Below are 19,421 nucleotides of genomic sequence, written 5' to 3'. Positions count from 1 at the left end.
GGATGAAGATTCAAACAGATACATTATTCTTTGCTATATTTTTTTTCTCATGCGTGACTCTACAGTCAGTAGTCTTCATTTTATCTGCTCTGTCAAAGCATAAAAAGAGAAAACAAATAAATTACCTATGCATAGTATGTTCCCATTCTAGCAAGTAAAATACATCTTAAAGGGAGAAATATTTTATTTTTGATATATAACAATGCTAATGGAGTTATTGATAATTTTGGAGGAAAATAGCACAAGGATAACTTTGAAGATAGGTATTTCTCTGCCTTGCTTGAGTAATATCAATCTAGCTTAGAACACCTGATGATGGGCTTCGGACTGACTCAGTGGAGTTTAAGAATACTGTTCATTTCAAACAGTTGTTGTACCTAATTCTGTGAAGGTCTAGATCCTGGGGTAATAAGTACTGCATCAAAAATGGAAATTGATTCAGTCTTTTGGACGGTGTAAAATGCTGCAGTCAACATTGTGTAATAGGAACTAAATAAACTTGTCTGCTTCTGGATCTCACCCACTGTTTGTATTTGGGACCTGTATACCAGTTTCCCCTTCAATACAGAGTTCCTAGTCATGCTTTCAGCCTTCTAGCATTGCAAGAATAACTGAAATATTCTGTGATTGCAGCTCTGACAGTGGCTATTGAACTTTAGTTCTTATTCTTGAAATAAAAGAAATATAAAGAGCACTGGAACACAGATCATGTAAACACACATGAGAAACCTCCTCCCTCCATGTTGTTCTGCTGGCATATACAGTATGACTTTGCCACTTCATTTTTTTCTTCTAGCACTGAGCAGATATGTCTGCTCACACCTATAGAGGAAACGTTAGTTTTTCTTCTAGGAGAGAAAAAGAATGGGTTGTGGATTGATTAATAAGATATAAAAGCAGTAACGTATAATGCATATTGTTCATATATTTTTCATGTTCCACAGTTGATGCAAATGAATAATATGTAATCATTGCTCAGTTAGACCTTTAGTTTCTAACTCTCCTGGAATCACAGAATTTAAATGGACACTGATAGAAACAATAATAGAGGGTATGAACACAATTCCCTGCAGGGCTAACAGTCACATAGGTGAGATTGCACAGTCTTTCCTGTTGCATTGAAGGGTATGATACAAATCACAGATGTACAATACAGATGTTATACCTTATTGCTTTTTTTAATATTTTGATGCTGTTTTGGATTATCACTAAACATTTTTTGTTGAGCTACTAATGATGCAGCACATACTTCATATTTTTATTATATGTATTGTTAAATATTGTGTCATTTTAGGGACATTCACACATCACCTGTATGCCCGGACCAGTAAGAAGATGGAATTACCCAATTCCAATATGTTTAGGTATGTTCATCATATATAATTTTACTTAAATATGTTGGGAAGAGCAAGCCAGAGAACTCAAAAATAAGACATATGTGTAGGGGAAGGAGTAGGTAGATTTGAAAGGACTCCATTAAAAGTGAAAATGGTCAGATTAAGTTGAAGATTTGCAGGGTATACTTCACACTCTTATTTTGGCAAAGCTTTTCTGCAGTGTCCAATCAGAAGAAGAATTTATGAAATAGATTCCAATCTGAATCTCCTGTACCAGTGATAAGACCTCCAGAGACCTTTACAAACATAGTTAATTTATTTATGAATCAGTCATTTCCACAGCAGAGTGATAAGTGCTATAGAAAATACTAAAATAGAAGTAACATTACATTCTCAGCTCTGGCGATTTTAGTATAAGGCACGTCTACCTATTTAACAAGACATTTTATTTTTCAAATTAAACTCCATAGATGACCGTATTGATATTAATGGAGGAAGCCCTAGAAGCCTGCCATAAGCCCAACTGAAACATCTGAAATGCATTAAAATATATTCTTTTTATATGAAGAATAAATGTAAAACTCTATCTGCATCCTCTTTGACTGAATAGAAATGCCTTTTTGTGGGAGGTCCCTAATAATGAAAGTTATCTGAATTTGTAATCTTGAGTGTACAGAAAGCAGGAAGCTGCAGATCCCATTACAGATTTTATACTTTGCTTTTCTTTGAGACAGATTATTTATCCCCATGACTTACTACACATAATCCTGCTTTTAATTCAGTGAGGTGTTAAACACCTCCTGTGAGGTACTGAGCTCCCCTTGCCTTGCCTCGCCTTCCTTCAAATAATGATTTTTAGTTGTATTTTAAAGGATGTAGCAACTGTTAACTGGAAAAAAGTGGAATTAGTTTAAAAAATCTTATTTACCCTAATTAACATCTTGATCTTTTAAAAGATGTTTTCAAATCTAACACTGAAGTGGAAGTTACTTTACTGAACGACCTCATGCCTGATAAAATAGAAAACAAACTCCAAAAATTATTTGCATTTCTGGAGATATTTGAACATGTACCTTTTCTAACTCTATTCACTTTATCTCCTTTTTAAAACATAGCAGGATACAAATACAGTGTTTATAAAGGCCTCTTGAAATGTTCAGAGTACAGAATGTTTGCATGTTTATTACCTTATATTACTTAGATATTCCTTTATAAACTCATGAGTAACTGTATCAATGAGGCTATAAGCTGATATGTACCACTTGCCTGTTCACAAGAATGGTTCATGTAGGCAGAGTGCAGAGTGAACATCTGTTCTCTTTTCAGGAGCATGTGTCCCCTAAATTAAAACCCAGTCAATTCAGAATATATATATTTTTAGAGTAATTATTTGTAAATTAGTTCATTACAGATATTTAGTGGTAAAAGAATGTTTATATATAAATATAAGCATTGAAATAATTATATAATTAATCATGAAATGGTCCTAGATTTCTGGATTAATTTTTAGCTCATCTCTACACCTCTAAAAATATTTTTGTTGTTTTTGCAGCACAATGTGGTGGTGGCATGTCAGACTTCAGTGGAGTGATCCTTAGCCCTGGGTTTCCTGGCAACTATCCCAGCAGTTTAGATTGCACGTGGACAATACGGCTGCCTATTGGTTTTGGTATGTGTTCTTTCATGGATTAACTTTACTTCTTTTATGGCTTCAAAACATGGAACATAGATTTTAAAATATTGTAAATATTTATCCAGGTCAAAATAATTTTAATTCATTTAAAGGGTTTATCAGTGTCATAAAAGAAAGACTTAGGACAGAAAAGAGCAAAGGTCCCTGGTTTTCATTTAAGACATACTGTAATTTTCTGATAAAGATAAAATTGTTAAATTAGAATTAAGCACAATTCTCTAACTAAACAGGCTTGATTTCTCTTAGGAAGGTTATAAATCCAACAAAAAAAAATAGCTACCAAAAATATTTTAAACCAAGTCAGTATCAGTTTAGAACAGTGTGACCACAAGGTGGAAAAGAGAGGGTTAGATACTGGTGTAGAAAGACACTCACGTCCATGAGGTGTTAAACAAGATGGATTTAAGAAAGGACTTACACTCCAAACTCCGTGGGGAGCCCCGGGAACCAAACACTTCGAGGGGTTGCTGATGGGAGGCTGTTGGATGCACAGGTCAGACGCCCAGGCAGGACTCAACTCGTTGTATCCTAAAGGCCCCTTTAATCTACCAGAACTATGTCCATACTCAGCTGTCCTAACCTTGGGTAGCCACTGGCTGCGAAGTAGCTAGACATTGTTGACAAAACAGAATATGCATGTCCAGCCTTGACGGGTTTTGGTCAGTGTGTAGAGAGCACACTCTGGGGCTGCTGTCACGTACTCTGCCGGTCACCTGACTCCTTGCCAGATCTTCTGCAGATGTTCTCACTACAAGCAGATTAAAGATACGTTTAAGAATTCCATTATTTTATCATTAAGCTTCTTTGCAATTCCTAGGTGAATATTGCAGTTTCTTCTTTTGGAGACAACTTTTGCCAAGTGAAGTTTGCTTTTTGCTTTTTGCAACACTACCCACTTTCTTTTTTGTGTATTTTCATGGTGTGTTTTTATGATCAGGTTTGTGGTTGCTCTGCAACAGTGCAGCTTTTTTTATTGATACTCTTAACTTTTTTTAATAGAGTTCTCATTTTTATGTCATTCCACTTTTAAAAATTAGGCAAGAAATAATGGGATTTCCTGCCTTGTGTTGCTCCTGAGAGCAAGTTAAGCACACTTCAATCCCTCATGGTCCCTGTTGCAGGGCAGCTCTTTGACAACAACATTTAAGCCAGATTCTGCACAGAGAGATGCTTTTCTTTTCTTGTGGGGTCCCTGACCAGTTACTTTAAGAAATGATCATTAACTGTGCCTAAAAATTTAGTTTTGATGAGAGAAATATAGCTAATCTGTACTTAAGTAATTCAAGTTTTCTGTTACTATTGCATCTTCCGAACTTGTACCCTCTTTGATTTTCCTAAGCACATCAGACAGTTTACATATAGTCCTAAAACTTTACTTTGCCTATTTCCATCTAGAATTTTGGTCTATAGGCATTCTGTGTTACATGTTGACGTTGGTAATTACCATGTCATTTGATTTTATGCTTTTTCTTAAGTATACTGCAACTGTTTCTTTGTCATAACCTATTCTATTTCTTCCCTGTACTTTATGAACTGATAACACACTAGCCACTGGTTGCCTTTCCTCTTCCAAGTTTCCCATATATACACTATTGCAAAATCTTTATTCAAAGCTCCAGTTGCCCCATATCATTTTTTAAACTTCTGGTTCATGTGTAGGAGGAGCATGTGCACTTCTTGGGTTTCTTCTTTACATGCTGGCATGCTTTTTTTTTCCTGTCTGCTCCTCACAGTTTCCTGTTTGATAATTGCCATCTTCTGTTGTATTCTTGTTGAAATGCAGGATTTCTGGGTCTTCTTCAGCAAGTGAATGTATCATCCCAAATAGTTTGCCCTTCTGTATCTGTTCACATTCTTCCTCTTCTCTTTTCAAAATCACTTCTGTGTTCTTTTTGACATTAAGTCCCATCAGCCTGGTTCACTTATGATTTAAATGAAAGCCATTTGTTCTGCATGGGCTGTTTATACTGAAGAATGTTAAATCTTGTGTAACATTGAGCAGAATCTATTTGGGGAAAATACATTATCTCTGGATAAGAATTTCCAAATAAAATCCTATTGTTATGTTTGTTTTCTGTTCCAAAGTCACAAGATACAAGTCAGTCTTTGACTTTTTTATATTAGTATTTTATATAAATAGCATCAACACTTTAATTTTGCCAGTGCTTGAATTTTAGAGAGACTGGCTTGGCAGCTTAGTTAGGGCTTCATTATGAGTCATAATGATGTGTAGACTCTTCAGATGCCGCGCAGACGCCTGCTGGCTGAGCTAGCTGAGAAAATGATCACAATGGTAGGTGTATTGTCCATGGGTCAAAGCTCTAGGGGAATAGGACATTCAGAGCTATAAGGAAATAGGATACTTTAACAGGTGATTTCAAAGACATTTGCTAATAAGGAAGAAATAATAAAAATCTGGAATACTGATTCCATTTCAGATTCTATACTGTGCTGAACTCTACACAGAAATTGTTGTCTTTTTATTCCAGATATGTTCCCTTCTGCCTCTTGCCCCACTGCACTGCTATCCTGCTTGTTTTCCACTATTGACTCCTTACCACAGTCCATTTTCTTCACTTGCATTGTCCCAGGCTTATCTTTCCATTTCTTTCTCCACATCCAACAATTCCAGTTTGGCTATCCAGACTCCCATTTAAACTGTATGTTAATATGCTATTTAATTTTACCTCCAGTTAGGAGGGAAATTTGACTATTACAGTTTTGGAGACAGTTCTTTGGATGAAAGAAGTAAGTTTAGCTCCCCCAAAATCAACAGTTCTGCACTGCTTTACACCAACAGAAATTTAGCCACTGAATTTAGAACTGTTTTCCAGTTCATATATGGGAAAACTAAGTACTCCTGTTGCTAGAAGAACTGATTAAAATATTTTTAACATTTTGACCTTTCTCTACAATACGTTGATAATAGGAGACAACTAAAACTGAACTGAAGATTGGAGTAAGACTACATTTCACCTTTTGGCATTTGAAAAAGTGATGGTTAAAACTGATTTTACAGAGTCTGTGGTTCTAGACCAGTGGAGGCACAGACATCTAACTCTTCTGAGTAGTAAGGGAAAAAACTCACAAAAACCATTATGGGAACCTTATAATCTAAACCAGTAACTGTTAATTTGCAATGAGCTTACAAGGTTACTTTATATGATTTTTTTGCTATTCTTCCTGAGATTTGTAGTTAGATTTTATATTTAAATATATGGAATACTCAGAAAGAGTGTCCAAAGAAGAAAAGAAAGTGTAAAGCTGGATGAGGAACAGTATAACAAGGAGAAGTCTGAGACAAATGGAGACAGGTGTCACAATGTGAGTGAAAGACAGGAAAGTACAAAGAGTAGAATTATGGGCAAATAATATAATATTAGAGCTGGGTTTTTTTATGGATCAACGGGGGTAAAAGAGAAAAAAATGACAGGAAGATAGCATGAGTTGGCAGTTATTAAGGAATGATAGCTTAAAATTTGGACAAATTTAGGTTCAGGGAATCAAATAAAAGGTCAAGTCTAAAAATATCATGGACAGAGAAGAGCAAGATTTGGACAACTGGATTCTTTGAGTCGGAAAGTTAGTTTATAAGAATTTGGCATGCTGGAAGAATGCAAGACAAAAAGCAGAAGCTTTCTTACTACATATAGGCTGTCTTCAAAGAAAGAGAGACAGAAATGATAAAGGTAACAGTAATATATTTATGCACCAACCTTTTGGTTTAGAATATAAAATGTTACATGTTTCAGAAAACCATTCATAAGTCTTGCATGGTATCTGGGGAGAAAGCTCTAAGAAACAGTGACAAACACTATTTAGGTATTACAGTTTAAGAGTTACAAAATTATTCATGACTTTTCAATAATTAATTTGACATTATATGTTTTCCTTTCAATGTTATGTGAAATCACGTTGATTATCTTTGCCAGAAACACCAGCAGAGCTCAATCACCTTTTTAATGAAATTACTCCATTATCATTCCACAGTAGCACCAGCTCACTTCAGACGAAATAAAAATTCTCTTTTGTTGTATCCTATTTAGAAAAATGTATAAATAAGAAAATGTTTAAAGAGCCCTATAGCTACTCTGCTGATGAACATTTTCTCCTTCTCCTATCATGTGATATTTGTAACCCATCATCTGGTTAGGAGAGATAACTTGCTACTGGTAGTAAGGTCCTTTCCTGTTCCTTACTGAATCAAATAATCAGAAATTTCTGTTGACAAGGTCATCATATACCACAGTGTGAGGGGAATTAAATAAATGATCAGTGTGTCTAATTTCTAGTGAGAGTCATTGATGAATGATGGTTAGGTAACATCATTTACCTTATTTAGAGCCCCAAATAATATATATATAAGCATAATCTGCCTCACTATTTTTATTATGTATTGTTTTTACAGTTTGTTTTCTTTACATATGTGTATATATACACGCATATATATATATATATATATTCACATCTACATATAAACTAATAGAGGTCAGTTTATGTACCACTGAAATGCAGCTCTCTCTGGGGTAGGACTCAGTCACTGTCCCATTCCAGTCGAGGCACGCAAAATATTTTTTCTCTTAATGCCAACAGAGACTATCGTATGCAATTGAAAACAGGAAAGTTTTAATTAAATTGAATGTATTTTACATTCAGAAGTTAAATTTGGCCAAAATACCAGAACAACAAACTTTGTCAAAAAGTAGCATTTAATTATAAATAACTTACAGTTCAGTGCCTTACATCAAGTCAGTATTTCAGCTTTCGCATTCCTTATCTTGCCAGCCTCTTAAAAATAATAATAAATAAGGAGAAAGAGTGCCTCATACTGAATCCCTGGGACTGTATCTTACAGCATAACACATATATTTCCACTGTTTACATTATTTTCTGACATCATCCATGTATAATATATACACTTTATTTTCCTTCCTGGTATTGATACCAATGGCTTTTATTTGCTCACAATGTTTTCCAGGTGTCCATTTGCAATTTGTGAATTTCTCAACGGAGACCATACATGATTATTTAGAAGTAAGGAGTGGATCTACAGAAACTAGCACTGTTATTGGGAGACTAAGTGGTCCTCAGCTACCAGCCTCTTTGTTCAGCACAACTCATGAAACAAGCTTATACTTTCACAGTGATTATTCACAGAACAAACAAGGATTTCATATTGTATACCAAGGTGAGAGATTCGATATTCTTATGTGAGAACAAGGTAGTTGTTAAGGGCTATTTCTTTTCTTATCATTCCTGAAAGAGAAACATGAAATAAAAGATCTTGTGTATTTCAAACCAAAGTGTTACATGTTGTGATTGTACAGAGAGATGTAATTAAGAAAGGGGAAAAATGTATTGTCATTAAAAAGCAGTAGAAATCCAAATGAGCAGATCGTTTCTCATATCTGAATTTGGTTGGCATGCTGATTGACATTTTGGGGGTTTACAAAATAAGCATCTCTATTGTGCAATCATTATAAACACAAAGGAATCGCAATTTTATGTCTTGGGTTCTATCAAAGGGAAGATCTAAGTATTTTTTTAGAACACTGGATCAATATAGGCTAATCCAGAATTATCCCAATGCAGAAATCTCCAAATCCATTTTATTTACTAGTTGGCAATTTCCCCTGGAAGTTCATGTTCCATTCTATCCAGTTTGGTCCTGCTGAGCTGGTGAAGACTGCTAAATCATAGTTCTGCTCATGTAGTTGCAGACTCATTTCAAAGGAATTAAATCACCACTGTTCACAGAGAAAGGTCAAACATTTATTTTAAACTATACCTGTTTTCACAATATGAATAACATCAGAGGGTGATTTTAAGAGATTTTACTTTATGGCAGTCTTCTATAGCACTTTCAATAGTAACAGGTCCAAACTGACTTGAACTCTATATAACATTCTGGAAATGAGCCCCTGTAAAAGTGTTAGCTTTTATAGCAAAAATCAATTTATGACCTAAAATGCCTGGTAAGATGTTATTCAGTTCTTATTTGGGATGTGATATAATTTGTAGGGGTAAGGGAGCTTTACAATCTACTGATAAGAACAGCAGTGAAAGACTGTAAAGCAAAAGCGTGTGTATAATTGATACTATTAGTAATAATGGTAATCATTTTGGAGATGCTGTTGTTTGTGAGCAAAGAATTCCAAAACATTCCTCTCACTGTTTTTAACCACTTGAGAGAGAGCTGGTTCTTACAAAAATATACACACTGTGTGCACTTTTCAGATTTTGCAGATTTTACATAGCATATTTGTTCTCAGTTCTGTAACAGCAAGGCAGTGCTTGGAAAAGATCACCAAGATTACTCAAACTTTACTCACTCACTATGAAAGCTCTGATATTCATAGTTCATGAAAGAACCTTTTAATTATTAATTATTCTGAGAAAAATATCAGAAGTAAAATTACAGTCAGGTTTCTTTTTTCCCTTTCTTAAATATATATATATATATATATAATTTTTTTAAAGCCTTTTGTGTCAGACCAGTGTTCCATCTAGCTTCGTATGGTGTCTCCTAGTGGCAAAAAGAAATACTGTTTAGGAGCAAAGAAGTTAGCTGGCTAGCTAGAAGTTAGCTAGCTAATTTCTGTGGTACATTGCCATTGTACTCCCCCAGCATCCACAGTGGTTTTGGTGGAGATATTAGAGGGTACAGCACTTCCCGAGCCTTTTTATACTCTCTCTGTGGACCTGTTGTCCATGAATTTGCCTAAGTGCTTTTTCAGCCTGCTGATACTGTCTGCCTGCCCAAAGTGCTGTGGCAAAAAGTTCCAGAAGTTGACTGCGCACTCTGTAAAGTTTCTTTTACTGTTCTGAACTGATCTGCTATTATTTCATTCTAATACTGTGAGATTTTATGGATGACATTTTTGTGTTCAGCCTTTCCACCATCTTCACAATTCTGTGAATCTCAGTCATATCCCCCTGAGCCTTCTACTCTCCAAAATGAAGAGTTCCAACCTTTTTGGTATCTCCTTGTAAAGGTAGCTGCTTCCATCCCTTGATCACTTTAGTGATCAAGTCCATTGTCTCTTTCTTGTGATTCAGAGACCAGAAGTGCACATAGTACTCAAAATGTGGGCACACCAAGGTTTTATATGGTGGCAAAATGACACCCACTATATTGATTTCAATATTCTTTCTGATCACACACAGCATTTTGTTTAATTTTTTGATTGCCTTTGCACATTGCATTGGTTTCAGAAAACTGAACTAATGACTCTGAAATCTCTTTCCTGAAGTGTCAGGAAAGAACTGTCAGTTCTGTGTTCATCCATGCAAAGGCATGGATGATTTATGCAAGGGATTACATTACATTTATCTACATTGAAGCTCATCTGGCAGCTTTTTGCAGACCTAATTTTGTGAGGTCCTCCTGGAATTCCTCACTGACAGCATTTTACTGCCCATAAGAGCTTAGTATCATCTGCAGACTTGGAAATTACACTGCTTACTCTTTTCTTCAGGTTATTGATGAAGACTTTGCACAAAACTGGGCACACTAACAATCCATTGAGAAAGCTGCTGGTGACTCTTCTCAGTTCTGAGAAGTGACCTATCCTACACTTTAAGCAGCTTTCATTCTGTAAAAGAACTTCTGCAGTTCTGTGGTGGCTCAGATTTTTAATAGCTTTTCTGTGGAATCTTGTCAAAAAGCATTTTGAAAGTGTATTGTGTCCATTGAATCGCCTTCATACATGTCTTTATTGACACACTATATTGGTATAAAATTACTTCTTAGTTTTCCCTGTATTTTGTTCCTTTACGCTTCATGCATCAGTCATCTTACATTGTAGGAGATCTGATTGTCTTTCCATTTGTTGTAAAACTGCTGTTTGTTTTCCTGCTGGCCTTTTTTAGAGGTGCATTGTCAGGTGGCCTCATCCCTCTCCTGGCTTCACATCAATTTTTCTAGAGAAAAACTCTTGACATGAGTTTTTCCCCTGCTTCTTGTTAAGGACTCCTCTTTAAACTTTTTAATTTTCAGTGCCAGCAGCCTTTTTTTGTGTGTGTATATTTTCAAAGTGTAAAAACCATAAGATCATTTAAACTTTTATTGTGTTATATTTCCTCTATGAAGTTTGGAATCCTAAAATAATTTCTATAGATATTTCCAGAATTGCTGCTGAAATATTTTGCTATGCTTCTCCTAGTATAGGACCAATGATTTTGATTGTCACTATGATGGAATTTAAGCTATATGGGATATCTGTGAAATTCTTCTTTTACTCCAATAAAAAACTTTTATTTTGAAAGTATAATCAAAATTTGTATTTTATTTATGTTATTTTCCCATTATTATTTATTTCAGCATATCAGCTACAAAGCTGTCCTGACCCTCGGCCATTTCGTAATGGTTTTGTTATTGGGAATGACTTTACTGTGGGACAAACTATTTCATTTGAGTGCTTTCCTGGATATACCTTAATTGGAAATTCAGCTCTGACTTGTCTTCATGGCATCAGCCGTAAGTGGAATCATCCTCTGCCCAGATGTGAAGGTATGCAATGATTGATCAAAAGAATCCTTCATTATTTGTAACTCTTCATAAAAACAGTTCATTGAAATTGTTTCAGCTTTTCAGCTTATAGAGACTATGCTTTTATAATGTAGTCTTTGCATAGGAAGAATGCAATTTTTCTTTTGAAAGTTTTTCTGGAAAAGCTGAAATGTTTCCTGGAAGTATGAAGTCCCTGAAGACTGAAATCTGAGAGAATAAGTTCATTTCTGGAAGGTTTTTACTTCTAAAGTGTTAGGCTGACAGTCTGGAATATGGAGCTGCTTTTTTGATCTAGATGGTGCTCCAGAGTAAAAGCTCTGCACTGAGTCAAGCAAAACAGATTCAACACTTGAATTTCCCAACTCTGGACACTTGTTTTCTGTCTTATCTGCTGGAAAAGAACATCCAAGATGGTATGAAATGCAATGGTACTACAGTCAATGCTATTTGAAGTCATTGCTACATATGTTTTGATATTCGTGAAAGGTATTTAAAAATATATTGACTTTTTACATTTTTTTACAATGATATCCATGTAATAGGGAAGCAGAATCAAGGAACTGACTTGCTTATAGCTGAAATTTTAAGGAAACAAATGAATGTATATGATGATTCTTATCCTTAGCTACGGTGAAAGGAGTATGTAAGAAATGGGTCAAAGAAGGTGAGTTGGCTAGTGTCAGCAAACTGTGAAAGAGACAAAGATGGGTAATTGTGTAGCACAGAAATGTGCATGAGAAATATGTGTTCACCACAAAGTTTATAGGTGAAATTGAAGTCTGTCTTTTCTTCCACGAGAAACAGTTATTTTCTAAATGTTCCAGGTTTGTCATATGTGTGGCAAGATTCAGACAGCAATGTTAGGTACCTTAGAAAATGTAGACACGGTGAAGATACTTCACATATTGTCATCCACAAATCCTACAGTTCTGGGACTACAAGATGCAAAGGGAATTAGCAGTTAAGTTACTGACAGTAAAATTCTCTAGGTGCCTAATATAGGTTTCCGCAAGGATGAGATCTGCATGAGGTGTTAAGCACCCACCTTCACGTGCCAAACCCACCCCCTGGCACACACTGTTCCAGGAGGGGTGTTCAGGCTCTCAGATGAAGCCCTAACATCCCTCTGTGTTGAATGAGGAAATTGTGTTGAATGAGCATTGAGAATGAGAGTCTCAAAACAGAGCAAGTTGAAGAGGAGCACCTTCGTAAACCAATGCAAAAAATTAATTCATTATTTTCTGGATTTAGGCACTGTGTTCTGGATTGTCTGCCTAAGTTTAGGCACTTACCTGGGCAGCCTCATTAGTCAAAAATCCTTGTAGAGTCAGTGTGCCATAGGTATTTTCAGTGGGCCTGATAACTTACTTAAAAACTATATGATGCTGAATTCAAAGGGAGAAGCCTCATCATGTAAAAGAGGGATGACCCCTAAACTGTCTGTCTTTTGCAACTGGGGAAAAAAATTAATTCATCACAGTTAAGTTTCAACTCCCATTTTCTGGATCCTGAGGGAATAGCAGTGCTTCAGATCTAACTGCTAAGCAGTTCAGACATAGCCTTAGCTTTCCCCTGTCAGCCAGCTGTAGCTGTATTTTTTGTGCCTCACATTTGAGACATAATTCTTACTGGATGGCCTGTATTTGCTTTGATATCTTTCTTGCAAGGCAGCATATACTAAGGCTTATTTAATGCCTCAGACTTCTTGAAGCAGACAATCTGAATCAAATATCATTAAACATACTTTCTGTTTAAACAGTTGTTTTCTTCACATCCTCATGCCTCTAAAACCCCTGTGATTCCTGCTCACCACTCTAACTCTCTCTGGTCCTTCTTAAGTCATCTCCCTCCCTTATTCCTTTGCAATCACCGTGTTCCCTGTCCCCTCCTGAGAAACTTCATTGCCTGCTAGTCACCATCCCATGTCTTCACTCCCCTGAAACCCTGCTGCAAAATCAATTTTGCCTGCACTTCTCAGAAAACCTTGAGCCTTTGAAGCTAAAAGCAGAAGATGAGTGGTATATCAGCCATTAAGTCTGAATGGATGTGGGGTGAATCTGAAAGTCTCCTTATCCTACAATTCAGCACCAAGATAACCAGATCATAACATATAGTTCACTTAAATACAAGCACTGTACAATCCTCTTAGGACAAACCTGTGTTTCCCTACCACCTACTCTTTGGTTGGAGGTTCTTAAGCATACTTAAGAGGGTCTGGGTTACCATTCTATGCCCAATATTTCTTCAGGGACATGTATGCAAAATTAAGCAAATAATACAATTTTAGGCTTTGCATGGTTTTGCAGAGGTAGGCTTCTTATAATATAATTTCTTATGTTTGACTAGGATGGTAAAAAGGGATGCATACTTTCAGGTGTAACATTCAACATGCATCTGAAACATCTGTGGAGAAAATCAGAGTATGAATTAGCGGTCTGCCTGAAATGCACAGCAATGAATGTCCAAAAGCTTTATGGTCAATCTTGCACTGGATGAGGTTTAAAATTGCCACACTTCAAGAGGAACTTCAGAAAGAAAGTCTTAATCTATCAACATTTCTCTCAGGAAATGCAAAATTGTTTTCCTCGCTGTGGCATACTGACTGTTTACATTCTCTGTACCCTCTAATTTTCCCCACGCATCCTCAACCAACTTAGAATATCTCTTCTCCCACCTGATAACTTCGGTTGGCTACCTTCCTGTGACAATAAGTGAAAGCAATTCCTATGTTTTGCTGCTAATTTGGAGCTGGCATTTACACAAAGCTATAACCAAGTATTTTATTTCCTCCACTTGTGCAGTCACTAAGTTAGCTCACTGTCTAAATATTACTTTCGTTTCAGTTCTGATAGTATTTATACCATCAGAATTACTGTTTTTTTATACAGATTTGAGCTATTAGTCAGAAGTAGACCTCTAACTCTTTGCAAAGAGCTCAGCAAAATCTTTATTTTCTAAACAGTGATGTTGTTTTATATAATCTAGTTACAGTGTACTGCATGTGTTTTAAAGTACAGATTTCAGACGGTCTAAGAATGAAAAAAGCATTTAATGCTTCTGAAAACTAATGTCTTTTTTTATAGCTCTCTGTGGAGGAAATATAACTGCAATGAATGGCACCATATACTCTCCAGGATACCCTGATGAGTATCCAAACTTTCAAGACTGCTTCTGGCTTGTGAGAGTACCACCTGGGAATGGAATCTACATCAATTTCACAGTTCTCCAAACAGAGCCAATATACGATTTCATAACTGTCTGGTAAGAAAACGCTATCGGCATTTATTTAATCTTCTTGTGACACTGTGTAACAAAGTAAAGATTAAAAAAAATATCTTTATGATTCCTCCCTTGACACTTTTTGTTTTGTCTTGTGACAATGAGTGATTTGCAATATTCCAGGTTTTCCAATGTATTATTCTCTCTAGTTTGCACTGGATATGAAGTTGCATAGCCCTTGTCTTAAGAATCTGAAAACAGTGATAGTGTGCCTTGTCAGTTTATTAATCAAGAAAATTATACAGAGATAAGACAGAGATTATCAGCAACCAAAAGAAGTAACTACATGTAAGAAAACAGTCATAATGAGTAGTTGTATTATGAAGTTTTTCAATGTTAATACAAGGAATACAGCAACATTTTCTTCATGTAGTTTCTTTTAAACTGTTTATAGCACATAAAGGGAGACTCATATTTAGTTATTACAAAAAGAGTTGAGATAACTATAGCTGTCAATAAATTATATTGTTTTACCTGAATTCGTGTTTATCGTGAATCTTTTCAGATAATGAAGCCCCTGTTGTTCTTAGTTGCAAAGATGGTCAAGGACATCCATAACTTAATGTGGCAGGAGGCTATAACCGAGCGTAATTGCCCCATAGTCATCCTGAAATGGTTACTAGTGAGTGCTTTGGACATTTCAGCAGTGGCGAAGACCTTTTGGAAGCCTACCTAAGAGAATAATCCAGTGGAAAGAATCTGCAGACAGAATCTGCAGAATCTGCAGAGAGAGTAGTATTGTAGTCTGAGTAGTGTTGCCTGAGCAGTGCAAAATAGTGAAAGAGGCAAAATGGGATATCTGTTATTTGTGTAATATTTCTGTTTCACAGAAATCCAATTTGGATTCATACAAATTCAGGTAACTGAGGATTTCATTCCTACATTTGTGAACATTAAGCAGTCCTCTACACATATTTGTGATTATTCCTGTAGGTTCCAATTATGTTTCATTTTGAGTACTGCAAACTTTCTTGTCCAGCATTCCAGATACTTCATTGCTTTGCCCTAAAGTCTAATCAAATTTTGTCAGAATATGTATAGGTACCCAGACTATTGCTCTGGTAAAACTCAACTGCTTTTTGAATCTCTTTACTCTTCCCCAGTTACTTTGTCTATCAAATTTAGGCTGACCTTCAGAATCTTTCCTGAATTAAGTCTGGCTTTTGTATCCATATGTACATCTTTTCTCTACTTCCCACACAAATTAGAACACTCCTATCCACTTCCAGTGCTCCTCCCATTGGGCTCTTCCTTTCTACCATGTGATTTCGTGTGCTTTCAGTTGTATTCCTGGCTGCATTACAAACTTAGTTCTTTGTTCTTAGAAGTTCTTAGTTTTCTGTTAAAAAGATATTATGCATATAGCAATTATACAATTTAAACTTTTATTATTTAAATTGAAATTGTTGATTTTAATGTTCATCAGTTCCAAGGTATTTTTAGAGTTTTTTGTTTGTTTGTTTCTAATGGAAGAACTTGAGGGTAGTAGGGGAGCCTCATTCTGGTCTGGAAAGAAAGTAATCTCAACATTTCATATCCCTGCATAATATATGATTCTGTCCTCTGTACAAATCTACTGTTGTTTAGCCCAAACCTTGATTTAATTTCTCTGTTAAAACAAGTATTTCATTATTCCATAGAATGGCAATGATCTTGCAAGTCATCCATGTACTACCTAAATCACAATAGAACAAAATAATATCAATAAATGTATATAAAAAAGAATTTGAGAAATTTTATAATAAATTTTACATAGTAAAATATGAGATCTATAGTAAAAAAAAGTCTATTGTTATTCCTGATTTAAAGTCAATTACATGTCATACTTAATTTTGTTTAAAACTGGTATTGACATTTATATGAATGTTTAATTGAGCCAATGAAACACAACCATTTATATGAACTGCATGGAGCATCTCTCTCAGCAATTTATTAAGAAAATTCCACAATACTAAGAAAAATGCTCATTAAATGGACTTTCATATGTCTACACCTACTATAAAATAGAAATGCTGACATTATAAAATTTAATTGTGAAAAAAGCTAGATAGAAAAATTCTTGTCATTTGAGACTTTCTGAAAGTAAGGTCCTTACAATAAAAATTTTAAACAAAGCCCGTGTTCATAAATGCCTGTATGCAGATTTCAAGTAGAACCTTGCATTCAGTAGAGAATATGCATTTTTATTTTTAAGAAAGCCAATATTCAGCCATTGTCTTTTAAAATAAAATAGTATTTGTGTGTTAATTTTTCTAGTAATAACTAAATCCAAAAGACTGGGGAAGATGAACAGTGTTAGATTTATTTCTTCCTAATATCCATATTTAAAAACTTGGACACGTAAACATGAAGAGGGTTCATGGCAATATGATGAAGGAGTATCACAAATCCAATCACATTGAGGTTGCTTCAATTTCCAGAAAAAAATGAGAATATTACTTCCAAAAGGTGGCAAAATGGAGGCTCTTGCATTCTAATAAATTTTGATGGCTCTCTAAGCAACTAATACTTCAGTCCTCATACTGAATTTCAAAGGAGCTGCAGCCCTTAATGTCTGTTTTATCTGATTTTAGATAATTTAAGACTTTAGAGTAACCTAGAGAAAGTTTACTACTTTGAATTAAAACCACATGCCATTTGGACAAACAAATAATCCCTCTCCTCTGAGAACATTTTCTTCAATATTCCTGTACATTTATATAAATTTTCCTTGGTTTATCTTTTTATATCTGTTTTTCTTAGGGATGGACCAGACCAAACTTCTCCTCAGATTGGACAATTCAGTGGCAACACTGCATTAGAATCAGTCTACAGCACTTCCAATCAGATTCTCATCAAGTTCCACAGTGACTTCACTACCAGTGGCTTCTTTGTACTTAGCTATCATGGTAAGTGTGACAAATAATTTTTTCGCTGTCTATACTGATTAGTGTAGGTGTAAAACTCAGAAAAAAATACTTTCATTACTTTTCTAAGAGTTGCTATTACTAGTATGAATGACCAACATTAGAGTAATGTGTACACATGAAAGCCTAATTGAATGTCCAAAACAGACTATTTTCTTAACTGCTACATTAAACTTACTAATACTCAAGCAAAAAAGAGTGCATTGTGAAGAGACTGTCCATAAGCAAAGAAGATCCTGCAGTTCTAGGAGCATATCTTCTCACTGCTTGCAACATTTCTAAAATTCTGTGTAATCTAAATATTTGTGGGTGGCATTCAACTTCTCTGAAGTATTCAGATATTACGAAGAAAGCACTCTTCTTCCAGAGCTGCCAATGATAGTGAACTATGTTTTATAGTTAACATTAAATTGTTGTTAAATTAAGTATTTTTGAAAGTGAGATTGGAAACCAAGTCTCCAATTTATTTTGACTGAATGTTTAGGTACTAACACACTGAATTATACTTCACAGAATCACAGAATGGTTGAGATTGGAAGGGACCTCTGGAGATCATCTAGTCCAACCTCCCTTCTCAAATAGGGTCACCTAGAGCATGCTTTTCAGTCATTCACTTTTTCTTGGCCAAGTGTCTCTTCCATTCCTGTCATTACAGTGGAACAGATTCAGCAGGAACAGTGCCTGTAGGTGCTCAGGCAACACAGACAGCAGTCTATTTTCTCGATCCAGATTTTGGGACTAGAGTTCTATCTTTTTAACTCAATAAAGACCAGATAAAAAGAGCTAGGAGAATTAGAATAACTTTATTGTAAACAACAACAGCAAAAAACCCTAATGCCCACGATGAAAAAACATCAGCAACAACATCCACATTGCTTATGGAATACAGATTGCACCAGAACTGAGCAGGGGTTTTCAGAATTTCAGTTCCAGATCTGGTTATCTAAATTGCATGTTGCAGTTTCTGAAGGACAAACTGACTCTTTGCCTTTATCGATATATGAGTATGACCAACCGTATCTAAAAATGTTTGTAGCTAGTAATAAAGTGTCTCTAAAGAACTTGCTCATCTTGTACTCTTTTTGTTCTGTTGCTGTGCAAATTGTTTTTGCTCAAATGCAGTCTGTACTTGCAATGAAGATGCAAACTGAATAGTAAAAAAAAATTATTCATGGAAGAAACTTAAACACTTTTTGAACTGATGTTGTCAGGATAAACAAATCCATATATCCTATAGCCTGTGATTCTTCGTATCAACTACATACTGTTTAGAGCAATGAGGGGTGAGAGGAATCAAAGTTATTTAAAACAGATAATTTGGGGATTGGAATGAATGATATCCCCTAAATGAGAGACATTTGAGATAAATTATATGAATTGTTTATTGAAGCCATTTTTTAATTATGTTGGTGATTTTAATCTTTCCTTTTTAAAAAAAAAAAAAAAAAAAGAATGCAAATAGCACAGCTGTTCCATGTTTGCTTGATATGCTTTCTTTTAAATTACCTTATCCTAAAGCAGGCTGACAGCTTTGTGACTCTCTGATTTAATTGCTTCTTCACTATACAATAGATAAAAAGGAATGAAGTGGGAAGACAACAAATATGGGTGACTCAGTACCAACAAGAGATCTTGTCTGGGCAAAATATAAATATTTGTGTTCGACCAAAGTAAGCCGGACCTTTTTTTCACTA

The 19,421-nt window shown here is 35.3% G+C and overlaps 1 protein-coding gene across 1 annotated transcript in view; it reads left to right on the top strand.

The window, feature by feature from the left end:
• CSMD3 (CUB and Sushi multiple domains 3) overlaps window positions 1-19,421 on the top strand; it is a 693,764-nt gene that overhangs the window by 576,773 nt on the left and 97,570 nt on the right. The window contains exons 40-45 of the mRNA XM_026101199.2: window positions 1,295-1,364; window positions 2,890-3,006; window positions 8,009-8,218; window positions 11,354-11,542; window positions 14,626-14,803; window positions 17,564-17,709. Coding sequence (XP_025956984.2) covers window positions 1,295-1,364; window positions 2,890-3,006; window positions 8,009-8,218; window positions 11,354-11,542; window positions 14,626-14,803; window positions 17,564-17,709 — 910 coding nt within the window. The remainder of the gene's footprint in view (window positions 1-1,294; window positions 1,365-2,889; window positions 3,007-8,008; window positions 8,219-11,353; window positions 11,543-14,625; window positions 14,804-17,563; window positions 17,710-19,421) is intronic.

Source organism: Dromaius novaehollandiae, chromosome 2, assembly GCF_036370855.1.
Source record: "Dromaius novaehollandiae isolate bDroNov1 chromosome 2, bDroNov1.hap1, whole genome shotgun sequence".
In the NCBI taxonomy this organism is placed as follows: domain Eukaryota; kingdom Metazoa; phylum Chordata; class Aves; order Casuariiformes; family Dromaiidae; genus Dromaius; species Dromaius novaehollandiae.
This window is presented reverse-complemented; position numbering and strand designations above follow the sequence as displayed.